The sequence below is a fragment of the Asterias amurensis genome, chromosome 19 (assembly GCF_032118995.1).
Source record: "Asterias amurensis chromosome 19, ASM3211899v1".
In the NCBI taxonomy this organism is placed as follows: domain Eukaryota; kingdom Metazoa; phylum Echinodermata; class Asteroidea; order Forcipulatida; family Asteriidae; genus Asterias; species Asterias amurensis.
Window position 1 is genome coordinate 14,679,011 of NC_092666.1, and position 24,798 is coordinate 14,703,808.

The 24,798-nt window shown below is 38.7% G+C and overlaps 1 protein-coding gene across 2 annotated transcripts; it reads left to right on the forward strand.

The window, feature by feature from the left end:
- Positions 1 to 864: 864 nt before the first annotated feature.
- Positions 865 to 24,646, forward strand: LOC139951415 (beta-galactosidase-1-like protein 2). Of its 2 annotated transcripts, none has more exons than XM_071950301.1 (19): positions 865 to 997; positions 2,654 to 2,814; positions 4,169 to 4,237; positions 5,005 to 5,100; positions 5,898 to 6,006; positions 6,939 to 7,031; positions 7,330 to 7,414; positions 7,559 to 7,623; positions 8,052 to 8,139; positions 9,021 to 9,176; positions 9,651 to 9,743; positions 10,328 to 10,434; positions 15,261 to 15,413; positions 16,428 to 16,502; positions 16,840 to 16,930; positions 17,620 to 17,707; positions 18,428 to 18,545; positions 19,176 to 19,292; positions 20,027 to 24,646. In XM_071950301.1, the coding sequence occupies exons 1-19, from the start codon at positions 983 to 985 to the stop codon at positions 20,132 to 20,134; spliced, it is 1,887 nt and encodes a 628-aa protein (XP_071806402.1). In that variant the 5' UTR covers positions 865 to 982; the 3' UTR covers positions 20,135 to 24,646. The 2 variants fall into 2 exon arrangements, with proteins under 2 accessions (XP_071806402.1, XP_071806401.1); XM_071950300.1 differs by lacking the exon at positions 865 to 997 and adding an exon at positions 1,042 to 1,385.
- Positions 24,647 to 24,798: the final 152 nt, after the last annotated feature.

Below are 24,798 nucleotides of genomic sequence, written 5' to 3' on the forward strand. Positions count from 1 at the left end.
ATTCATACGTTTCTTGTTCTGTGTTTCCATTAGGGTGGACCTTAAGTGTTTGACGTTACATAGTATGGTATCTTGTAACTGTTCAAACTCTTCAATGGAACATGACTCCTGGAGTTGAGACTCAGTGTCTGTATTCAAGCAACTGGTTATCAATGAATTGTTGGCATTGATTTTCCAGCAACTTGATCAAACGGAAAGACGTATTAGTGAGTGTCTTGTTCCATTTCTTCAAAAAGGATGGGTCAAGGTCCCCAAAGGAAGGGGTACACTTGATCTGTAGGCCTTTGGGAATGATACGGGACAAACGATAAAAATGGTAGTTATCAAGATGTGACATGTAACGGGTGTTCTTTTCCTTAAGCTTACGAAGCTTGCGGAAAATGCACTTGGTGTCGGGAGCAAGTGCCATAATGGTAGGGGGAATACAGTGAAGGGGAAATTGTTAAATCATACCTGTGGAGAGAACGGGTTATAAATCCTGTACAAAATTGATTATTAATTAACAGACGTGAAAGAAAAAAGTAAAAAAACCTGCAAATAAATGGGGTTAACAAGGCCCTGTAAAAGAACGTGTTAAACATGCAAAAATTAAATTATGTACAAACCTGTAAAGAAAAAAAGGGGTTAACACATATATATATATATATATATTTTTTTTTTTTTTTTTTTTTTTTTGGGGGGGGGGCTTCCCCATCATGCGATCTTTAAGTGTTACGTAACATCATGGGACACACCCCTAGCTCTTTATTTATCCACAGATTGGATGATGAACTCTTTATCTCAAAATCCATAAGATAATCTGGTCCTTGCTTTTTGGTGACCACCATTTTGTTTTTCAATCTCTCTAAGTCTAATGTTGTTGGACCAGTCATAGTTTCATCACTGACCGACTGTTTGCGATACGACTCATTTTCAGCAAAATCACCTCCAAGTTTTTCAACACACTTTTTATTTTGTTGAAAGCCCGCCCTCAAGTGCTGAGATGAATTTCGGTGAGGTACGTATCTTCGCCACATAAACATTTCCACCAGGTACATTTCTAACTCATGCAGGAACAAGTGCCGAATTTCTGTAGTATGCATCACTGAACAAACATTGTTGGTCGCTTTTGTCCCCCACCCAACTCGTGCAAACAACGACATTCCCGGACAGTTTGGTGAACTGTGACCCGGAGAATGAGTCGTTCTCACCCTCAAAGCGGAGTCGGTGATGGAGGAAGGGGTTCGGTAATTTTTAACATGTCACAGATCTCCGTTCGTTCGGTGCACTTGTTGCGTTGGTTGTTGATAGTGGCTGCGGTGCTAGGGTTTGCTTATTTCTTCTATTGGCATCGGTCACATCTGCAAGCTGAGGCTAACCGAAGGCTGGGAATCGGTGATATAGAGGTGAAATTGTTGTTACTTTTTGTCAATGACAAAAAACTATGGTGCAAATGACAAGATGACAATGTCATCTTGTCATTTGCACCATAGTTTGGCTTGTGTATGTGTGCAACTTGCAAGCACCCTTCCCATGTTTTGTAATTTGGTATTAATATTAATAATTTTTATGATCATTGATGGGGAGCTAGCCAAGGACGGTTGTGTATTTGTACCAACGGAAAAGTTTCCGTATGGCGCCACCACTTTTTCATTCGAAATAAAATAATATAGTATCTAATTTACCTGATTGATATATCCCTTTTTGTAAAAATGAGTGAAAAGGTGGTGGCGCCATACGGAAAGTTATCCGTACCAACCATGGATTGGAGGTAGCCTAAAAAATGATTGGACGACCTCTCGTGTGCGTATGCAAGGCCCTGGGCTAGCTTGGTATTTGCATGGTATTTGTTGACCCATGATGGTTGACCACACACAGGGGGCAGTGTGTGTCCCATGTGTTCGCATCTGGACCTCAAAGGCTCCAAAATTGGCTCAACAATATTTCTATAAATATTTATATTTAAATATAATTTTTTTTATAAATAACAATTTTGTAAAAAAAAAAAGTCTGGAAAAGTTTTTGTATGCGCCACCACTTTTTCATTCGATATAAAAAAAATTACCTCAATGAGATAATCCTTTTGTTGGTAAAAATGATTGAAAAATTGGGGGCGTGATACGGAAAGTTACCCAAAAGTTTAGTCAATAGAAACACGCCCTTATTATTAAAATATATAAATATGATATGAGAAACTATACGAAATAGTTGAACAATTTGAACGATTTTCGTCTCCTACCACTTTTTCACAAATTTTTAAGAGAATCTTATCGTATCATAGAGAAAGGACAGGGATTTCGTTTATTTGAAAACTGTTTATTATTGAACTTTGAAGGATACGGAAGTTAATCCGAAAGATTCACACAATCACAGTCATAATATTTTGAAATAATTATTGTTTTATTTTTTACTAATGGACTAGTTTTATTAAGCTGCCGATGTTGAACAACTATCAGATAAAACATAAATCATCCTCCGTGTTGTTATAAAATAGTTGCGATAACGTAACCCTTCTCCTGACGGCCACGAGGAAGGGAGGGTTACGTTATCATAACTAGTTATAAAAATGCAAGATTTACCCTCTTTTCCTAATTCACCCCCCCCCCCAACCAGTGAAGAATTAATTCAAATATTTTAGTCTTCCTCTTTTTGTTATTTTTTTTTTATTACATAGGTACCATCTCTGAAAAATGTGGGTCCAGAATTTATTCTTGGAAAGGAGGCCAAGAAGCTCAGAATTCTCTCTGGGAGTTTTCATTACTTCAGAGTCGTTCCTGAGTATTGGGAAGATCGCCTCCTGAAGATGAAAGCATGTGGGCTCAACACGATCACCACGTGAGGAATTTTCACTATTTATAAGATTTTGGTTTGAACAAAGACAAATTTACTAGAGTGGGACTCAACTAAATGACCTCCGGATTAACGTGCCGACTGTCTACCAACTGAGCTATCTTGCCCGATGTTTGCGGTCTCCCTATTTTTGTCAATATCTTTGTTCACTATTTTGTTTCACTAAGGTTCCAAATATGTGTCGTGGTCAAGTGCAGGCCTGTATGCTTCGTTTTTGAAAGGGCAAGGGCACCAAGGCATTTTCTCCTTGGTAAAGAGTATCCTATGAGGAAATTTCTACTTGAGTATTTCAAGGGGCATGGAAGCAATCGGCTTTGCAATTGCCTGAGAGCATCCATTGGAACTTAAGTCCTAATCAATAGCTGAGTCATCAGAGTTTGGGTTTGAATCCTGGTTGTGGTGCTCATATTCTTGGGCAAGACACTTATTTGGCAGTTGGGAAGAAAAATTTGTTCTAATGGTGAAAAAGGGGCGGTGCAGTTTTAATTAGTAGGATTTAAAGCTTGGCATGGTGGTTGAAAGTTGACTATAAAGATAGGTCTGCGGTATCACTATGTGAAAATTTACTTAGTGTTGATTCTGAAAAGAATCTGTGGTTGACATCTCAACGTTTTGATCAGCATGCTCTTTAGCTTGAAGACAATCGGAGCATACTGATTTAAACAATGAGTTGTTTAAAAACAACTGTGCTTTTCAGAACCAAAATTAGTTTTAACTTGCTGGTGCTTGCAGGCGTGGTGAACTTAATCACTATTGTTGTATAGTCAGTTCAATGTCCATTGTGTTTCGTTTAATCCCCAGGATTAGTGCTAATTATGCGTGGGACAACATGCTAACGAGCAACAGTAATCAAGTTTACTTTTGTTGTTCCTGACCCACATAAGTTGTTCCTTGTTGGTCTGTCCAGTTGTTTCCCTCAGTTGATTTACTCCCCATGCCTGCATGCTCCTCTTAAATTCATTCCTTTTTTGCTCATCTAGTTTCCCCCCTGTCATGTTCTGACTGTTTTTTTTTAAATACTTAATTTAAATACTTTTTGCTTGAATAATTATTGTATTCGTTATTATTTTGATTGGTTTGTTGTATTATCGTTAAACTTTTGCTGTGCTTTTTGATGTACTTGTATTTGTTGAGGTCAAATAAATAATAATAATAATAATAATAATTACTCAAAAGAGACTTTCACATGGTGCATCCTCAAACCTGTCTTAGCAACTTTAGTTATTTTAATTGAGTTTAAAAAAAAATTGTTTTCAGAATATGACATTGTAATCATTTTTAGGTATTGGCAAAAACATCTCAATTCTCAAATTAATGACATTTGTTTTGCCCTTTAAAGGTACGTTCCGTGGAATATGCATGAACAAGTCAGGGGTGAATTTGACTTTTCTGGCCAACTGGATATCGTGTAAGTTAAAAATGTCTACTATATTTATTTTATCCTACTGATTACAAAACAAATTGTCGGCTCAAAGGTATAAAACTATAAGGTTCTTAATTGTTATTTCATACTTGTAACCACCAAAAAGTCATTAAATGAAAACATGACTATAAATTAACAAAAAATAAATCAAAATTACATTTTAAATGTGTAAGCCTACAGTACTTGGAAAAGAGTTTGTCTTTTTGCCAAACAAATACTTAAAAGACCACATGATCAATAAACCCAATTTACCAGGAGCTCCATACAAACTAATTCACATTCAGTGAGATATATGACTATAAATTTTTATTTTAAATATTTATGTGTATAATTGTCATTTAGACCATCACAGCTCCAAGTATTCAAATTGATTGTTATTTTGAAATTGGAAAGTAAAGCTTTGAATGTTCGTGCTCTGTGCAGCAAGCAGACACGTATACATTTCAGGCTAAAATAATCAGGCGATTTGCAGCTGGGCTTGCTAAATCAAACACCACGTGTTTCCTTTTTCTTTGATATTTATTCAAATATTTACATAATTTATTCCATCTGGCATAATTTTGAGTCGGTGTGGTTATTTCTTGGGGTCAATGGTAAAGCATAGAATAGAGTATGAATTGAATCAAATCATAATTAAATGAACTCTACATTTGTACATTTGAGTACTCTATAGACCTATCGATTGTGGCATTTAGTGGCTGCGGTTTTTTCTTTTAACTCAATGAGTTTCTGTTTTGTTATTCATGTTGCAGGGCCTTTTTAAATCTTGCCAAGAAGGTTGGCTTGCACGTTATCCTAAGGCCAGGGCCCTACATCTGTGCTGAGTGGGATCTTGGAGGGCTGCCAAGGTAAGCTTGTCACAACTTTTTATTTTTCCAGTAAGTTTGTTGTTTTAACACTCATGGCCAATGGCTAAATTACAATTTATACAAATAAAGTTAAAGGCAGTGGACACTATTGGTAATTACTCAAAATAATTATCATCATAAAACCTTTCTTGATTACGAGTAATGGGGATAGGTTGATAGTATAAAACATTGTGAGAAACAGCTCCCTCTGAAGTGACATAGTTTTCGAGAAAGAAGTAATTTTTCACGAATTTGATTTCGAGACCTCAAGTTAAGAATTTGAGGTCTCGAAATCAAGCATCAAAAAGCACACAACTTTGTGTGACATAGGTGTTTTTTTCTTTCATTATTATCTCGCAAGTTCGAAGACCGACTGAGCTCAAATTTTTACAGGTTTATTTTATGCATATGTTGAAATACACCAACTGTGAAGACTGTAAAATAGTTTACATGTAAGAAATAAATAGTATATTACCATTGGAAGCCGTATTAAAAGATTCAAAGATTTCTTCTCCTTTTGTGATTTATCATATTTTTGTTTCTTTGTTGTGTTGTTGTTGGCAATTAAGTAATTTCAGTTGTACATATTTGATTGTTGGTTTTTCTTAAGAGTCACTGCCTGTAAGCACAAACCAAATTGGGTGAGTGATTCCCGAGTTCTCAGATCTTCTTAAAAATTAGAGTGAAACATCTTTTTACCAAACTAAGCCCAGAAGTTAGTTTTCTGACTCTTTTTGTTTGGTCGTAATAAACGATTGGCTTCTTGAATTCATTTGTTTCTTTGTTCTGGTTTGCAGTTGGCTCCTAAGCTACGATGAGATGAAGCTGCGCTCCATGTATCCACTATTTGTTGACGCTGTGGATAAATACTTTGATCAACTTCTCCCTCTTGTTGCTGGACTTCAGGTAAAATAACTGCCATGACTGTGAGCCAGTCATTTGATAAGGCCTGGTTTGCTTCATGTATCCACCATTTGTTGATGTTGTGGATAAATACTTGATTAAAGTATTTTCTTTAATCAACTCCTCGTACTGCCATGGCTGTATGCCAGGCATTCTAAAAGGCCAGGTTCACTCCTTGTATCTCTTTTCGTTGGTTTTGTGGATAAATACTTTAATCAACTAGTTGAATAAAGTATTTACTTTAATTAACTCCTCAAACTGCCATGGCTGTATTAAGCCAGGCTTTCTATGGAACTGTCGTGGCCGAGCGGTTAAGAGCACCAAATTCAAACTTTGGTGTTTCTGAACAGCAGAGTATGGGTTTGAATCCTGTGCCGTGACACTTGTGTCCTTAAGCAAGACACTTAACCATTGCTTCGTCCTTCGGATGGGACGTAAAGCTGTTGGTCCCATGTGTTGTGAAACGCATGTAAAAGAATCCAGTGTGCTTATCGAAAAGAGAAGGGGTTCGCCCCGGTGTTCCTGGCTGTGGCTGCACTTTGCAAACCCTTATAAGGTGCTACATAATTGGGTCTCATCATTCATCACTTCAATAACATATCTTTCTGGAAGTTTGTATATACTCAGTGCCTTGAGTACCTTGTTTTGTTGATACATGCGCTATATAAGACTTCGATATTATTATTATTGTTATTGTTATGTGGCTTTGCTCCATTTGTACACCATTTGTTGATGCTGTACGTCAATATTTTGATCAGCTCCTCTGTAAAACTGTGATGGATGTATGCCAGACATTCTATAAGGCAATGTTTGCCCCACATATCTAATAACAGTAGGATTACTAGTATAGCTGTTGACAGCTGTTGTACAGTTCTTCACTATTTGTGGACAAGGAGAACTCTAAATATTCGTTGTTTTGTCTCTTTGTCTACTAGCATTATCGCGGAGGACCAATTATAGCATTTCAAGTTGAGAACGAGTATGGGTCTTACGGCAGCGACAAACAGTACATGACTTTCATCAAAGAGGTAGGTAAAAGTACATAGTCAACCCTCCTACTGTTTGACCATTCAATATCACCCGCTGTGGTTTTGAATGATAAATAAACTATGCCAGCCGGCAATAAGATATCATTTGGGGAGTGCATTTACAAAGTACACAGTCAACCTTCCTACTGCCTAACCTTTCAATTTCATCCATTGTGGTTTTGAATGGTAGATGCATTTAAGTATCATGTGTTGAATGCACCCACAAAGTAAAAAGCCAACCCTCCTACTGTCTGACCACTCATTATTCTCCACTCGGGTCTTCTGCTTTTATTTTCAGGCCATGGAGAAGCGTAACCTCAAGGAAATGTTTCTGACGTCTGATAATAGCAGAACGGCAATGAAAAACGGACATCTGCCTGACGGTAAGATGCAAATCATATCTCTTCTAGTTTAGGTCAGATGTCAAAGGTCATATGTTGGTTGCATACAATTAGTCAAGTGATGGCGAGATCAGACCTACTTACACACTGTTTTCACTAAATGTCTTTGTTTTTCTTTCATTCCAGTTCTGGTGACGGCAAATTTCCAAGTCGATGCTGAAAGACACTTTCAAGAAGTGAAAGAAATTCAGGTGAAATTAAAAAAAAATATGAACATTTTAGTAGGATTTGAAACTTTGCATGGTGGAAATAAGATATAGAAGAGTTTGCGGTAGCACCATGTGGGCATGAACATTTTAATTAATAATAATAATTTGTAACAACTTTTTTATGGGGATGTGAACTGGGGTCCACAGAGGTGAAAGGCAGGGGAAAGTACTGAGTATACAGTGCTTGACACATCGCCATATCATGTGGGCAAAAACACAAATGATATTCTTTATCCCGATGCAAATTTAAGGGCCTAGTCAAACGAGGCAACTTCTACAGGCAGCCATTTCCAGGAAATCTCCAAGAAGAAGATGAATGGATTCTCTTCATAGAGATTGCCTGTAAATTTCCTTGTGTGACATGATCCTAACATCTAGGAAATTTATTTTATTTCCTGCTTATATTCCAGGGTTCGGACAAACCGTTGATGGTGATGGAGTTCTGGTCAGGATGGTTTGACCACTGGGGGGAGAAGCATCATATCTTCAGCTCTAGCGGTAAGATCAAAAACATGCTAAGCACAGTCAAATATTGCTTAGCAGAAAGTGGTTACCAGCCAAAATTCCATAAAGGTAGTGGACAGTATTGGTAATTACTCAAAATAATTGTTAGCATAAAAACTTACTTGGTAACAAGCAATAGAGAGCTGTTGATAGTATAAAACATTGTGAGAAGCGGCTCCCTCTGAAGTAGCGTAGTTTCAAGAAAGAAGTAGTTTTCCATTCGAGGCCTCAGAATTAGATTTTGAGGTCACGAAATGAAAGCACACAACTTCGTGTGACAGGGTCGTTTTTCTTCCATTATTATCTCGCAACTTTTTGAGTTCAAATTTTCACAGGTTTGTTATTTTGTCCATATGTTGAGATACATCAAGTGAGAATACTTGTCTTTGACAATTACCAATAGTGTCCAGTGCCTTTCAGTTTATACTTTTTTGACTGGTGCCCCACTAATTTTTTGCTTAGCATAGAAATTTCCTAGCAGTGGTTTTGCTTAACAGCTTTATGAAATTGGGCCCAGGTTTTAAAAGTTCTGCTTAAAGGTAGAATCTGCTTTTTAATTGAATTGGAACTATTTTTATTTCTACAAAAAAAAAAGACGGGAAAAAATTGTCACATAAAGTGTATTTGCTTTTAAATTATTTTGTGTAGCCCGAACTTGGTACACATAAATGGGTTAGTAGTCTTTGCTGATTTGTTACTTAGCATGTTGCAGTACTGGCAAGAACCATTGAATGGCGAAACCTAATAGAGCATAATTCGATACCATAACAACACGCTAGCGTAAATGGCTGGCTAAAACTACGTATCTGCGAATGCTCTGTGAAAAAAAGAGCAGTGTCGTCACTAAAGCTGTGATTTTTCCATGTGGTTTTCAGGTATTGCTGACTTGGTCAAAACGATCCTAGATTTGGATGCCTCGATCAACTTCTACATGTTTCACGGAGGCACTAACTTCGGTTTCATGAACGGCGCAAATGTTTTACCGGGCAAGGGACAAACGTACACATATGCAGCTGATGTTACAAGTTACGGTAAGAAATAGTAAGCGGGGTAGGGTAAGGTCGAAACTTTTAGTTCTCTTTTGGCGGTACAGATGAATATTATTATAAAGTTCGACAAAAGCCTCGGCCTCTTCGAGTCGGGATAAAGTACAGCAGTGGGGACAGACAAAGTACTGCCCCGGATTCTTTGTACAGCTGTGGCAGTATTAGCACAATTGCTTCAAGTTTAATGCTTACCCTCGTTGATTCTATAAGACTTTTGACAGCAAGCTCTGGGTAGTTTCTTGCACAGAAAGGATCAACCACAGGACGAATGAAAATATCCACTATTTGGATATTTCCAACCCGCGCTTCCAGAGGTTACGTAGGATCGAGCAAGGCATACTTGAAAAGAGAAAATTATCCTGCAACGAGTTCAGACACCACTGGGATTGAGGTTGGTTGTTCCTCCTCTTAAAAGCGTTTTATTATTGTCTTTTATTTTTCCATTTTTGTCGGACTCAGATTATGATGCACCGTTATCAGAAGCAGGAGATCTGACTGAAAAATACTACAAAGTGAAGGACGCATTGAAGGCTAACACTGCAAAAGGCACAAGTAAGATGTATTTTTATTTATTTATTTTTATTCATTTGATTTATTTACTACACACCCAACAGCACAATTAGCGCCAAAAAAAGGATGGGTAGGAAACAATAAAGTGATGATTAGTTTTAGATGTGGAAGGAAAACCCAAAACAAGGCTGTTGGCTGAAGTGGGATTTGAATCCAGTTTTGAATCGAGGTCAACAGAGGTGAAAGACAGGGAAAGAAACCACTGAGCAAACCTGATTACCAAGAATCTAAGATTATTAAGTGTAGTAATTTGCAAAGTATCTTTTCTATATAGCGCCCTCTGTTGGTTGCTACTGTTTAGTGTTATTGTTGTTTTACAAGTTCAGTCACGTATAAATAAAGCACGTTCAGTTCAGTAAAGAATTGTCTCAGTGATAGATTTTGATACTTACATGTATGTGGCAGTCCTAGGTTGAAAGGCTTCTGACTGGCACCCCGGAACAAAGATAATGATCAAATCGGGACACCACCAACATTAGGGCTGGTAGAGCATCGGCACATTAATCTGGAAGCCGCAGGTGCACATATTGCTTTTGTTAATTTGTCCTTCTTTGCGTTTGTTGTAGTTCCAGACAACCTACCAAGCATCCCCACCCAGATTGGTAAAATGGCGTACGGTGACGTCAAGCTAACACACTACATGACCATGGACGATGCGATAGAATTTATTGGGGTAAGTTTGCTCAAATTGCTAGATTGGTTCCCTGTGTCCTGACAATGGAGAGAGTATACCATATAAAACATTGAGTCCACTGGTTCTTCTCAGAACCACCATCATGCAAAAGAGATTTATCTACATGGTGTCACCGTGAATTTCTGACGTAATTGTCTTTCCAACATGCAAACCTGCTAGTCTTGTTTTACTTTTTTCGCACTATGTAGCACACATTTCTCTCTAGCATTGTAGGGGACCCAGTTCAACTGTTTCGTACTATGTAGCACACATTTCTCTCTAGCATTGTAGGGGGCCCATTTCAACTGTTTCTCACTATGTAGCACACATTTCTCTCTAGCATTGTAAGGGGCCCAGTTCAACTGTTTCTCACTATGTAGCACACATTTCTCTCTAGCATTGTAGGGGGCCCATTTCAACTGTTTCTCACTATGTAGCACACATTTCTCTCTAGCATTGTAAGGTGCCCATTTCAACTGTTTCTCACTATGTAGCACACATTTCTCTCTAGCATTGTAAGGGGCCCATTTCAACTGTTTCTCACTATGTAGCAAACATTTCTCTCTAGCATTGTAGGGGACCCATTTCAACTGTTTCGCACTATGTAGCACACATTTCTCTCTAGCATTGTAGGGGGCCCATTTCAACTGTTTCGTACTATGTACCACACATTTCCCTTTGGCATTGTAGGGGCCCATTTCAACTGTTACGCACTATGTAGCACACATTTCTCTCTAGCATTGTAGGGGGCCCATTTCAACTGTTTCGCACTATGTACCACACATTTCTCTCTAGCATTGTAGGGGGCCCATTTCAACTGTTTCTCACTATGTAGCACACATTTCTCTCTTGCATTGTAAGGGGCCCAGTTCAACTGTTTCGCACTATGTAGCACACATTTCTCTCTTGCATTGTAAGGGGCCCAGTTCAACTGTTTCGCACTATGTAGCACACATTTCTCTCTAGCATTGTAAGGGGCCCATTTCAACTGTTTCGCACTATGTACCACACATTTCTCTCTAGCATTGTAGGGGGCCCATTTCAACTGTTTCTCACTATGTACCACACATTTCTCTCTTGCATTGTAAGGGGCCCATTTCAACTGTTTCGCACTATGTACCACACATTTCTCTCTAGCATTGTAGGGGGCCCATTTCAACTGTTTCGCACTATGTACCACACATTTCTCTCTAGCATTGTAGGGGGCCCATTTCAACTGTTTCTCACTATGTACCACACATTTCTCTCTAGCATTGTAAGGGGCCCATTTCAACTGTTTCGCACTATGTACCACACATTTCTCTCTAGCATTGTAGGGGGCCCATTTCAACTGTTTCGCACTATGTACCACACATTTCTCTCTAGCATTGTAGGGGGCCCATTTCAACTGTTTCGCACTATGTACCACACATTTCTCTCTAGCATTGTAGGGGACCCATTTCAACTGTTTCGCACTATGTAGCACACATTTCTCTCTAGCATTGTAGGGGGCCCATTTCAACTGTTTCGTACTATGTACCACACATTTCCCTTTGGCATTGTAGGGGCCCATTTCAACTGTTACGCACTATGTAGCACACATTTCTCTCTAGCATTGTAGGGGGCCCATTTCAACTGTTTCTCACTATGTACCACACATTTCCCTTTGGCATTGTAGGGGCCCATTTCAACTGTTTCGTACTATGTACCACACATTTCCCTTTGGCATTGTAGGGGCCCATTTCAACTGTTACGCACTATGTAGCACACATTTCTCTCTAGCATTGTAGGGGGCCCATTTCAACTGTTTCTCACTATGTACCACACATTTCCCTTTGGCATTGTAGGGGCCCATTTCAACTGTTTCGTACTATGTACCACACATTTCCCTTTGGCATTGTAGGGGCCCATTTCAACTGTTACGCACTATGTAGCACACATTTCTCTCTAGCATTGTAGGGGGCCCATTTCAACTGTTTCGTACTATGTACCACACATTTCCCTTTGGCATTGTAGGGGCCCATTTCAACTGTTACGCACTATGTAGCACACATTTCTCTCTAGCATTGTAGGGGGCCCATTTCAACTGTTTCGCACTATGTAGCACACATTTCTCTCTAGCATTGTAAGGGGCCCATTTCAACTGTTTCGCACTATGTACCACACATTTCTCTCTAGCATTGTAAGGGGCCCAGTTCAACTGTTTCGCACTATGTACCACACATTTCTCTCTAGCATTGTAGGGGGCCCATTTCAACTGTTTCGCACTATGTAGCACACATTTCTCTCTAGCATTGTAAGGGGCCCATTTCAACTGTTTCGCACTATGTACCACACATTTCTCTCTAGCATTGTAAGGGGCCCAGTTCAACTGTTTCGCACTATGTACCACACATTTCTCTCTAGCATTGTAAGGGGCCCATTTCAACTGTTTCGCACTATGTACCACACATTTCTCTCTAGCATTGTAGGGGGCCCATTTCAACTGTTTCGCACTATGTAGCACACATTTCTCTCTAGCATTGTAGGGGGCCCATTTCAACTGTTTCTCACTATGTACCACACATTTCTCTCTAGCATTGTAGGGGGCCCATTTCAACTGTTTCGCACTATGTAGCACACATTTCTCTCTAGCATTGTAAGGGGCCCATTTCAACTGTTTCGCACTATGTACCACACATTTCTCTCTAGCATTGTAAGGGGCCCATTTCAACTGTTTCTCACTATGTACCACACATTTCTCTCTAGCATTGTAGGGGGCCCATTTCAACTGTTTCGCACTATGTAGCACACATTTCTCTCTAGCATTGTAAGGGGCCCATTTCAACTGTTTCGCACTATGTACCACACATTTCTCTCTAGCATTGTAGGGGGCCCATTTCAACTGTTTCGCACTATGTACCACACATTTCTCTCTAGCATTGTAGGGGGCCCATTTCAACTGTTTCGTACTATGTACCACACATTTCCCTTTGGCATTGTAGGGGCCCATTTCAACTGTTACGCACTATGTAGCACACATTTCTCTCTAGCATTGTAGGGGGCCCATTTCAACTGTTTCTCACTATGTACCACACATTTCTCTCTTGCATTGTAAGGGGCCCATTTCAACTGTTTCGCACTATGTACCACACATTTCTCTCTAGCATTGTAAGGGGCCCAGTTCAACTGTTTCGCACTATGTACCACACATTTCTCTCTAGCATTGTAGGGGGCCCATTTCAACTGTTTCGCACTATGTAGCACACATTTCCCTTTGGCATTGTAGGGGCCCATTTCAACTGTTTCGCACTATGTACCACACATTTCTCTCTAGCATTGTAGGGGGCCCATTTCAACTGTTTCTCACTATGTACCACACATTTCTCTCTAGCATTGTAGGGGGCCCATTTCAACTGTTTCGCACTATGTAGCACACATTTCTCTCTTGCATTGTAAGGGGCCCAGTTCAACTGTTTCGCACTATGTAGCACACATTTCTCTCTAGCATTGTAAGGGGCCCAGTTCAACTGTTTCGCACTATGTACCACACATTTCTCTCTAGCATTGTAGGGGGCCCATTTCAACTGTTTCGCACTATGTAGCACACATTTCTCTCTAGCATTGTAGGGGACCCATTTCAACTGTTTCGTACTATGTACCACACATTTCTCTCTAGCATTGTAGGGGGCCCATTTCAACTGTTTCGCACTATGTAGCACGCATTTCTCTCTAGCATTGTAGGGGGCCCATTTCAACTGTTTCGCACTATGTAGCACGCATTTCTCTCTAGCATTGTAGGGGGCCCATTTCAACTGTTTCGCACTATGTACCACACATTTCTCTCTAGCATTGTAGGGGGCCCATTTCAACTGTTTCTCACTATGTAGCACACATTTCTCTCTAGCATTGTAGGGGGCCCATTTCAACTGTTTCGCACTATGTAGCACACATTTCTCTCTAGCATTGTAGGGGGCCCATTTCAACTGTTTCGTACTATGTACCACACATTTCTCTCTAGCATTGTAGGGGGCCCATTTCAACTGTTTCGCACTATGTACCACACATTTCTCTCTAGCATTGTAGGGGGCCCATTTCAACTGTTTCTCACTATGTAGCACACATTTCTCTCTAGCATTGTAGGGGGCCCATTTCAACTGTTTCGTACTATGTACCACACATTTCTCTCTAGCATTGTAGGGGGCCCATTTCAACTGTTTCGTACTATGTACCACACATTTCTCTCTAGCATTGTAGGGGGCCCATTTCAACTGTTTCGTACTATGTACCACACATTTCTCTCTAGCATTGTAGGGGGCCCATTTCAACTGTTTCGTACTATGTACCACACATTTCTCTCTAGCATTGTAGGGGGCCCATTTCAACTGTTTCGCACTATGTAGCACACATTTCTCTCTAGCATTGTAGGGGACCCATTTCAACTGTTTCGTACTATGTACCACACATTTCTCTCTAGCATTGTAGGGGACCCATTTCAACTGTTTCTCACTATGTAGCACACATTTCTCTCTAGCATTGTAGGGGGCCCATTTCAACTTTTGAATTCTAACAATATCAGTTTCTGTCTTTATCCTGATGCACAAAGATAGGAAGGTCAGTCTTAAACACCCAGCAGGGTGGATACGTGCGCATTACAAGTCTTATTATTACTATTATTATGTTGAAGGGCCTTGAGCATCACTGACAGTGACTGCTATATGAGAAGCCATTATTATTATTATTATAAATTGACATCCGTCGCAGAGTACATGCAGGCAAACAATGTCTGTTTAGTTTGCAAGATGAAGTTGTGAATAATTTTCTAAAATGGCTACTTTTTTTCTTTGTTTTTCTCCTTTCCTTTATAGGAACCAATCACTACAGAGAATCCTGTTGCCATGGAGAAGTTGCCCATCAACCAAAATGGCGGCCAGGGTTACGGTTTTCTTCTTTATCGTACGAATATCGATCACAAACCAGAGACGCTTCATCTGAATCACCCACCGCACGACAGAGCTCAGGTAGATAGAGGGGGAAAAAAGAAGTAACGGCTAACATCACATGAGGGATTATTAATCACTTGACACGGGATGGCGTCTTACTACGCAAAACTAAACAATTGTGGATGATTAGATACTTTTAGAGGCACTGGACACCTGTGGTAATTGTCAAAGACCAATATTCTCACTTGGTGTAACCCAACATGCATAAAATAACAAACCTGTGAAAGATCAAAGGTGCAAGAGAATACTGAAAGAAAAAAACACCCTTTTTGCATAATTTTGTGTGCTTTCAGATGTCTTAGAAAGGCTCCAGGTCTTAAGTCTTTCTCCGATTCAAATATTTGAGTGAGAAATTACCTCTATCTCAAAAACTGGTCACTTCAGAGGGAACAACAGCTCTCCGCTGCTCGTTCTGAAGTAAGCTTTTTTGCTAATACACATTCATAATACCTCAGACAGTTTCGTTTCTCATTTTGGTGGAGTGCGGGTCACGTGGGGGTGTTTAAAACGTTGATACTGACCAGCTGGAGCTGTTTATAACCGGTTGTTTTCGGATACGTTTGTGCGGGTTAGCCCACAACCTCGTTCCCAGGGGTGATCGATCTCGCCTTGCCATTTTAGCCCATGAATACGAGGATGCATACTACGCCCATGAATGCATATCCGAAAACTGTCTCAATCATAAAAATGCAACACACGAACAGAGCTCAAGGATGTCGGAAAACGGATAAGTTTTACAGAGTTTCTTACTTTATTATGCCTTTTAACAAAAAGTCATTTATGAATGGGAATGAAAGAGTAGTGACGTACTCGTTCTTAAACTGCCGTTTAAAACCTTGCAGGGTCGTGGCCCTGCGATAAAAGCTCTTGCCTTCGGCTCGGGCCTTTATTGCACGACCACGACCCTGCTTGCAGTTTAAGGACTCGTCGCTACCCTTTTATTCCCTTATTTTTAGTAATTACCAAACGGTCCAGTGGCTTTAAGACATAACCTGAAGCAAGAGTTGATTTTTTTATCTATTTTTTTAATAGGTATTCCTCAATTCTAAACCCGTTGGAGTAATGACAAGAGTGACTGATAAAAAAGATACTACGCTTGCATTAACGGTGAGTATTTCTTTTCACGGCTAAAGAAATTTGCTATTTTGTGTTTTTCGCTGACCCTTATGATAAACACTGTATACTCAGTGCTCTCTTGAAATTTGGCCCAGATCTAAAAGGTTGTGGGTTCGAATCCAACCCAAATAATTTGCCTGTAGATTTGTTGTTTTTCACAGGACTAGGGAAAGTACATACAGTAGTATTCAGTGCTTTACACACATCTGTCTATGTGCAAAACACAAATAATAAATTGAGATTTTCTTGAGAAAAGGCAAATATTTTAAAGATTTTTTCCCCTGAATGTTTTGGCAAGAATTAAGTTGATTTGGTCTTGTTTTCCTAGGGCGGTGAAGACGGTCAGAATGTGCTGGAACTCTTCGTTGAGAACATGGGTCGGGTTAATTACGGTAACATCTTAGACCACGAAAGAAAAGGTTTGTTTTTTGTCCATATTCTCAAGTTCTTTTTGTACACAGCTCAATGGAAGGAAACATATAATCTTATATTTTATGGAGATTGCACTGTCTAAATCACATCAACTTTTGATATGATGAAAGGGGGCACATCTCAAAACTTGTCCAGCTTTTACTTTCATAACTCTTGGATGTATGACCAGTGTAGTATCTTGCCTGCCAGAATACTCAAAGAATGCACAAGGTCACACTTATTGTAAACAAAGTTCACATGGTCTATTGTCTGGGCTGATTTTTAAAGATTGATGCTCGGAGGTTTGGAAAATTGAAAAGAGACTATGACTAATTGCCCCTTTTACTTAAAAAAGCTGCGAGACTTCTTAGTATTAAATTAGTATTTTTGAATATTAAGCATTTTGCACTGTATACCATAAGCCGTGTGTCCCTTGTGTTGTGTAACGCATGTAAAAGAACCCAGTGCACTTATCGAAAAGAGAAGGGGTTCGCCCGGTGTTCTGGCTGTGGCTGCTGTATGCGCCGTAGCACCTTGTAAACCCTTATATTATAAGGTGTTATGTACATAATTGAGTCTCAGAATTCATCTCTGCAATAGAAGACTTTGATATTATAATATTTAGTGGGGTGCGCCCATTATACATGTACTTTTTAAGAATGAATATTTTCTTATAAGTTTGTCTGTCAACATGCAGGAATATTGGGAGGTGTACAAGTTGATGGCAAGCCGCAGACAAACTGGGACATGTTTCCTTTTGAATTCAAAAAGCCCTTTTTGGAGGCGTAAGTATGTTTTGATCTTTCTTTGGCTATGCTGCTTGCTTAATTAAGTAAGGCTGTATCCGAATTGCGGCTATGGTTACGGCTACAACTGTTTCTAAGGGTGTTGCGTAGGACATCCTATACCTTCAACGCATGATGACACGGAAATCTAGCCATAGCCGTCTAGCTACGGCTACAACTGTTTCTAAGGGTGTTGCTAAGGACATCCTATACCTTCAACGCATGATGACAAGGAAATCTAGCCATAGCCGTAGCAACTAACTCGGACTTGATCCAACTATCTGAGTGGGCCTGAGTCGTCCTGGCTTTTGCTTCCTTCAACTTTTCTCTGGTGTTTGCAAGTTAACACTCCGTCAAGGAATCTTCAATCCAGTATCATGCTTCTCCTCAATGAACCTAAGCCTTGACACCGGGGTGTCGGGTCTGGGTTTTTTTACAGCTGCACCACGCATCTGGAACTCTCTACTACTTAATGTTAGATCTTGTCTCTGTACCACAAATTGAAATCTCTTCTCAAAATTGATCTTATCTCTTCTCAAAACTGATCTTATATCACAAGTTTCCAAAGACTGATTTAGTTGTGTCTGTTTTCTTTCATTTCGGTTTTACTGCGCCTTCTTAAAACACCCAGCATGGTGGATATGTGTGCATTACAAGTCTTTATTATTACTAGAATTATTATTTAATAAATCCGTCTTCATTCTTTTTTTTCCCTGTCAGTGTTTCTTCCTCCTCTAATTGGAAGGAATTTACAGCCGATGTGAAAAGACCGGCGCTCTACAAAGGTGTGCTAGAAATTAATGACAAGACACCTAAAGACACATTTGTGGATATGACGGTAAATAACCTCCTAATATGCAAAGGTTTGCGGTAACACCATGTAATGACTATCTCTAATGAGTTGGGGTGGTTCTGAAAAGATCCGTTGGTTTCAACTCGACGTTTCGATCAGTATGCTCTGATCGTCTTCCTAATCAGCATACTGATCGAAACGTCAAGTTGAAACCAACGGTTATTTTCAGAACCACCCCAACTCATTAGAGATAGTCATTACATGGTGTTACCGCAAACCTTTCCATATCGTATTTCCACCATGCAAAGTTTCAAATCCTACTAACCTCCATAATGTCGGATAAATCACTTAAAAGCAGTTCTCGATAAAGTTGTAGTTTTGGAATATATTTGTTATTGTTTTTATTTGTAAGTGTTAAAAACATTTGCTTAATTTGTGTCTGAACCAGTCTATTCATTTAATTTAAATTCATATTCACATTTATTTCCAAACTTCGATGAGAAATAACATTGACTTCCAAACTTCGATGAGAAATAACGACAAGTACAAGTAACTATGGAGTATTGAAAAATAGCATTAAGTAGCAGTAAGCAGGATAAATATCTTGAAGACCAGTCTAAATAACACTTTTTGATTGTCAATGTTTTGTTTTTGTTTTTGTTTACTTTTCTACAGGGATGGGAAAAAGGTGTTATTTTCATCAATGGTTTTAATCTTGGTCGTTATTGGAACATTGGTCCAACTACGAGGTATTATTTGCCCGGTCCCCTTCTAAAAAATGGGAAAAATGAGGTAAGATTTCTAATTAAATATTACACCAGCTTGGTCCAGTGGTTAGACTGCGGGTCTTTTATTCACAAGATGGTGGGTTCAATTCCTACCAACTAACCACTGATTTCACAATGACAAAAATAAGTGTTGTTGTCTAGCTATTGAACCAAAATTACTTGATTTGTGCAATTCAGAATCATAGACATTAAACCAATGTTTGTATGAGAGAGATTGGCTTTTGCCAGCTTGGTGTTTACATCCCCTTGTGGGAGTTTGCCGAGTTCCCTTGATGGAAAGATCATCTAAACAAACACCATTATACCATACAAACATTGAATGTGTTGGAATATAATCATGAGTTGAAATCGGAAGCCCCTTAGAGATATGGGCCCAATCTCATAGCGCTGCTCAGTGGCCGATTTTGTGCTGACTGTACGATTTCCATTTCATAGTGCTGCTAACCGCTGGTGCTTACCGCATGAAAATAATTTACGTCACAATGTAAATCACGGTGATTGTGCAATATGGCCGCCCAATTTTTCTGCTAACCTGTGAAAATACGCTTGCACCGTAGCAATTTTTTTGCTACAGTAAGCGTACAAATTTGCTTACCATTAAGCAGCGCTATGAAATTGGGCCAGACCTTGATTGTAGCTCTAATGTTCCCAGTCTTCTTTTTTCAGTCAATATCTGTTTTCGGACAATCTTGTAATGTTTATTTATCACTACGATCTCATTTCCTCGTATATTTTCAGATTATTATTTTTGAGCTTCACCACGGCAGCGATAAAATCACCCTGACGGACAAGCATAGCTTGGGTGAAATAGTTCACGTAACGAATGATGAAGATATACCACAATGAAGAGCAAACTGAATCGATCTACAGAACAACGTCAGATCCTGGGGATGTTACTTCATTTTTCTCGCAAAGATGACTTGAAGGGACACGTTGCCTTGTATCGGTCGATTTGGTCTATGAAAAGCATTTGAAACTGTTTGTTATAAAATGCATATGGTTAGGTTAAGAATCATGTTTTAAAAGTAGATTATAATGATCCACACAAATATGCCTCAAAGTTTTGTGGTTTTCCTTTTAACTTTGCGAACTAACATGGTATTCTTATTGAGTCAAGAACTTGACTCCACAAAATGACGTGCCGTGTTAGTTCAAGACGTATAAGGAAAACCACAAAATTTTGAGGCATTATATTCTACTTTTAAAACATCTTTCTGAACCTAACCATATGCATTTTATAACCAATAGTTTCAAAAGCTTTTCATGGACCAAATCGACCGATCCAAGGCAAGGCAACGTGTTCCTTTCAAGAAACCAAGATGATGAAGACTCTTTTTTGTTTGCAATAAATATTTTTAGCGATATAAGTTGATCATCTTGGGTTCAGCAAGTCATTTTGAGCGAGATTAATTATCACGACAAGTCAATGATGTGTGTTGGGTACATCTTGAGCGAAAGAAATGATCACGACAAGTTGTTGTCGTAGGTTCAGTAAGTCTCCTTCAATGAGATAAAGTATCACGACAATGTGACATCTTAGGTTTAGTAAGTCGTCTTTGCAATAAACACTGCAGGTTGATTTCTTATGTTAGGTAAGTCATTTAAGTGAGATAAATTAACATGTCTTGTCTACTTCTTAGGTATATTAGATCGTATTTCAAGATAAATTAACAAAGCAAGGTGACGTATAAGTTTCATAAAATTGTCTTTGTGAGATCAATTATCATGACGTCGTAGGTCCAGTAAGTCACCTGGAGCGAGATAAATTAACATGACAATTTTACTTCTTAGTTTCATTAGATCGTCTTTCAAGATAAATCAACATGACATGTAGCATCTTAGGTTTAGTAAGATGTTATGTGCGAGAAAAATTAACACCCAAATTGATGCGTTGGAAATAGATAAGCTACTTTGCAATATGAATTAACACGACATTTTGACATCTTAGGTTACGCAATACAAGTTTCAGACAGGCACACAGATTCGCGCCAAACCAAGTTCTGAATTAAGTTATTAAAAGTTTGAAAACTGAAACAGTAAGGAGTGACTGGACGCGCTACAAGTTGAAAGAACGACTGTTGCAGTCGTTCAGAAAGACTCGGAAGCACCCGTGTGAAACCAAAATTGATTTTGGTCGACCTAGAGTTGCTCCTATTCTATTTGGTTTGGCATGACTCTGGCATAATTGCTGAACGGGGTGTTAGTCGTCTTTGCAATATTAATTAATACAGGCAGTTGAGTTTTTAGGTTTAGTAGTTCCTTTTGATCAAAATTGTTTATCGCAGCAAGTTGACATCGAAGATTTATTAAGTCATTTAGTGTGATTAAGTGTCATGACAAGTCAACTTCTTAGCTTCAGTAAGTTGTCATAGCAGGCAATATAAACTATCATGGAAAGATAACGAAGATAAATTTATTGCAAAAATTAAGTTTTGCGAGATCATCTTGTTAGTAGGGTTCAAATTTCATAGAGCTGCTTAAGCAGAAAATGTTGCTGAGCACCCATTAGCAAGAAACCGGTCACAAGTGGTGTATATATTGCATAGTTTTTTGGCTGGTAGCCCTTTCCCCCTAAGCGTATTTGTTTGTGCTTAGCTACTTTTTGTGGTTCAGCAGCTCTTTGAATAGGACCCTGGATTTGTTGTAAAGGTTAACAATAACAAAATAACCAGACTTTTCTTGGGAGTAGTGCATGCCAGGTCTAGGTCTCTTTAGAACTTTAACCATCTCTCCAGCATTGCAAAAACCATTTTGTAAGAAAAGTGTTCTTTAATTTTATCATTTGAAAATATTTTGCAAATGTTGATATATTTTTACTCAGTGTTTTGATAACCCATTATGTAAACCTTAAAGTTATGTTGTTAATTAGTTCCGTCAGTTAGTTATTCCTTAGAGCACGCGAGGCCAACGCTGGTAAATTTAAAACTTCCCTTTTCACACATGAAAAGACTTTAACTAACATCACATTGAAGTTAAAAAAGTGAACATTCCAGTCGCAAGCTCCGTTTTTACGAGGGTGTGGCGGTTTCAGTCCTCCTCCGTGTTCAGTTTTCCAGGACTCAGTTTGGCACTAACAATTGACTATTTTTGCTTTCTGTGCGCAGGCGTCACATGACATAATGTTACCGTATTTGGTCATTCGGAAAACTAAACATGGCGGAAAGTTGAAACCGCCACAAGGGAACCCATGCCTGCAAGTCAGTTTTCAGAAATGTTCACATACGCCAAATCTCCTCCCTGGTGTGTTTTAACTCTGTATTCCAAGCCCAAGTTGTTTCCACCCGATTCTGAAGTTTGTTTCAAAGTCTTTCAAACAGAATTTTTTTTGAACTAGCTCAAAAGTTTTATCATATGGGTTGTAGAGCGTTTAAAAATGGTCTTGTTGTGTTAGTCAACCCTGTATCCTCCGTCCGCCTGACGGTCAGACACTGATTGGCTGTTTGCGTTTCATTTAAAGTGAAATCAGCCACAGGGGTGTGTTTTAGCGACTGTATAACCAATAACTGTTTTGGTCATTTGCCAGTTGGGCAGTGGTCACCATGGCCTTGTGGTTAGAATACATGACTTGCAAGGCTTCCTATACAGCTAACTGTTGTTTTCACAATAACAACAATAAGTATTGTTGTCTAGTTACTGAATCACAGTTACTTGGTTTGTGCAATTCATAATCCACGTTAAAGTAATATTTGTATGAGATAGATTGTCTGTTGCCAGCTGGGTGTTTATATCCCCTTGTGGGAGTTTGCCGAGTTCCCTTAAAGGAACACGTTGCCTTGGATCGGACGAGTTGGTCAAAACAAAAGCGTTTGTAACCGTTTTTTATAAAATGCATATGGTTGGAAAGATGTTTTAAAAGTAGAATACAATGATCCACACAAGTTTGCCTCGAAATTGCGTGGGTTTCCTTCCACTGTGCGAACTAACATGGTCGGCCATTTATGGGAGTCAAAATTTTGACCCCCATAAATGGCCGACGTGTTAGTCGACGAGGTAAAAGGAAAACCACGCAATTTCGAGGCATGTTTGTGTGGATCATTGTATTCTACTTTTACAACATCTTTCTACCCATATGCATTTTATAAAAAACGGTTACAAACACTTTTCAAAGACCAACTCGACCGATCCAAGGCAACGTGTTCCTTTAAAGGAAAGATCATGACAAACAAACAAACAAACTGAAACAGTTATTGGTTATATTTCTACCTCCATGGTTATATGATCGCAAAAAAGGGACCATAGAGCTGCAATCATCGTAGCTGACAAAATGTTGTAGGTTAACTTTGGTGCTTTTGTTTTTCATGATTCGTAAAGATGTAAGAAATGAGAATAAGAACTATTTTTCTAGAAATATTTGAGGAATATTGATACATTATTTCAGATGTATAAACCAGATATTTTGTTAGTTTAATCAGAAAGCAACGAATGTGCTTTCACACATTGGTGTAGGGCTCAGGGATATAGAAATGAAAATAATATTTCTTATCCAAGACCTTAATGCAATTATTTAAAGACATGGACACTGTTGGTAATTACTTAAAATAATTGTTAGCATAAAAACTTACTTGGTAACGAGCAATGGAGAGCTGTTGATAGTATAACACATTGTGAGAAACGGCTCCTTCTGAAGTAACATAGTTTAAAAAAAAGAAAACTCACAAAAATATTTGAATTGACTGAGGTCTTGAGTTCAAGCATATGACATGTCGCACAACTTCTTGTGACAAGGGTGATTTTCTTCCATTATCCTCTCGCAACTTCAACGACCAATTGGGCTCAAATTTTCACAGGTTTGTTATTTTATGCATATGTTGAGATACACCAAGTGAGAAGACTGGTCTTTGACAATTACCAATAGTGTCCAGTGCCTATAAATTAATGTGTTCATAACTAGGGCAATACTATTTCTAGCTGTAATGTTTTGAGCAATGCAGTCAAGGTTAACAAATTGTATTCTACGCAACGTTTCTGCGTACAAATTAAAATCTTGTGTGTTACGTATTTTGTATAATCTAAAAAACTTATTTGATTGAATTTTTTCTTCAAATCAGCGGATATGTTTTCTGTTTAATTCTATATATGGTCCAGGCTTGATTTCATGGAAACTTGTAAGCACTGACACTGTGGCTAAGCACAGACAAAATTTGCTTAGCAGGAAAAGGTTACCAACTCAAGTTCCAATATTTATGCCATGTTTATACACTCAGTTCAATGCTGTCCCACTTATTTTTGCTTAGCAAATTTGTTTGTTTGCTTATCAATTCTTTATGAAATTGACTCTGTAGTATATTGTCTATTTGGTATTTAAAGAGATATTTTGAGTAAATCAAATAAATTATTCCGAAGGGTTTTTCTATGCCAATAAAATACGTGTGGTAATGTTTTATTATTTCCCTGCTTTTTATGAATCTCTCATGGAGGAACATTAAAAGTAAAACAAAAGAGTGGAAAAGTTTATGTTTGGCCAAACATTTTCGTAGTTTTGTTTGTGGAAAACAACTTTGACAAATATT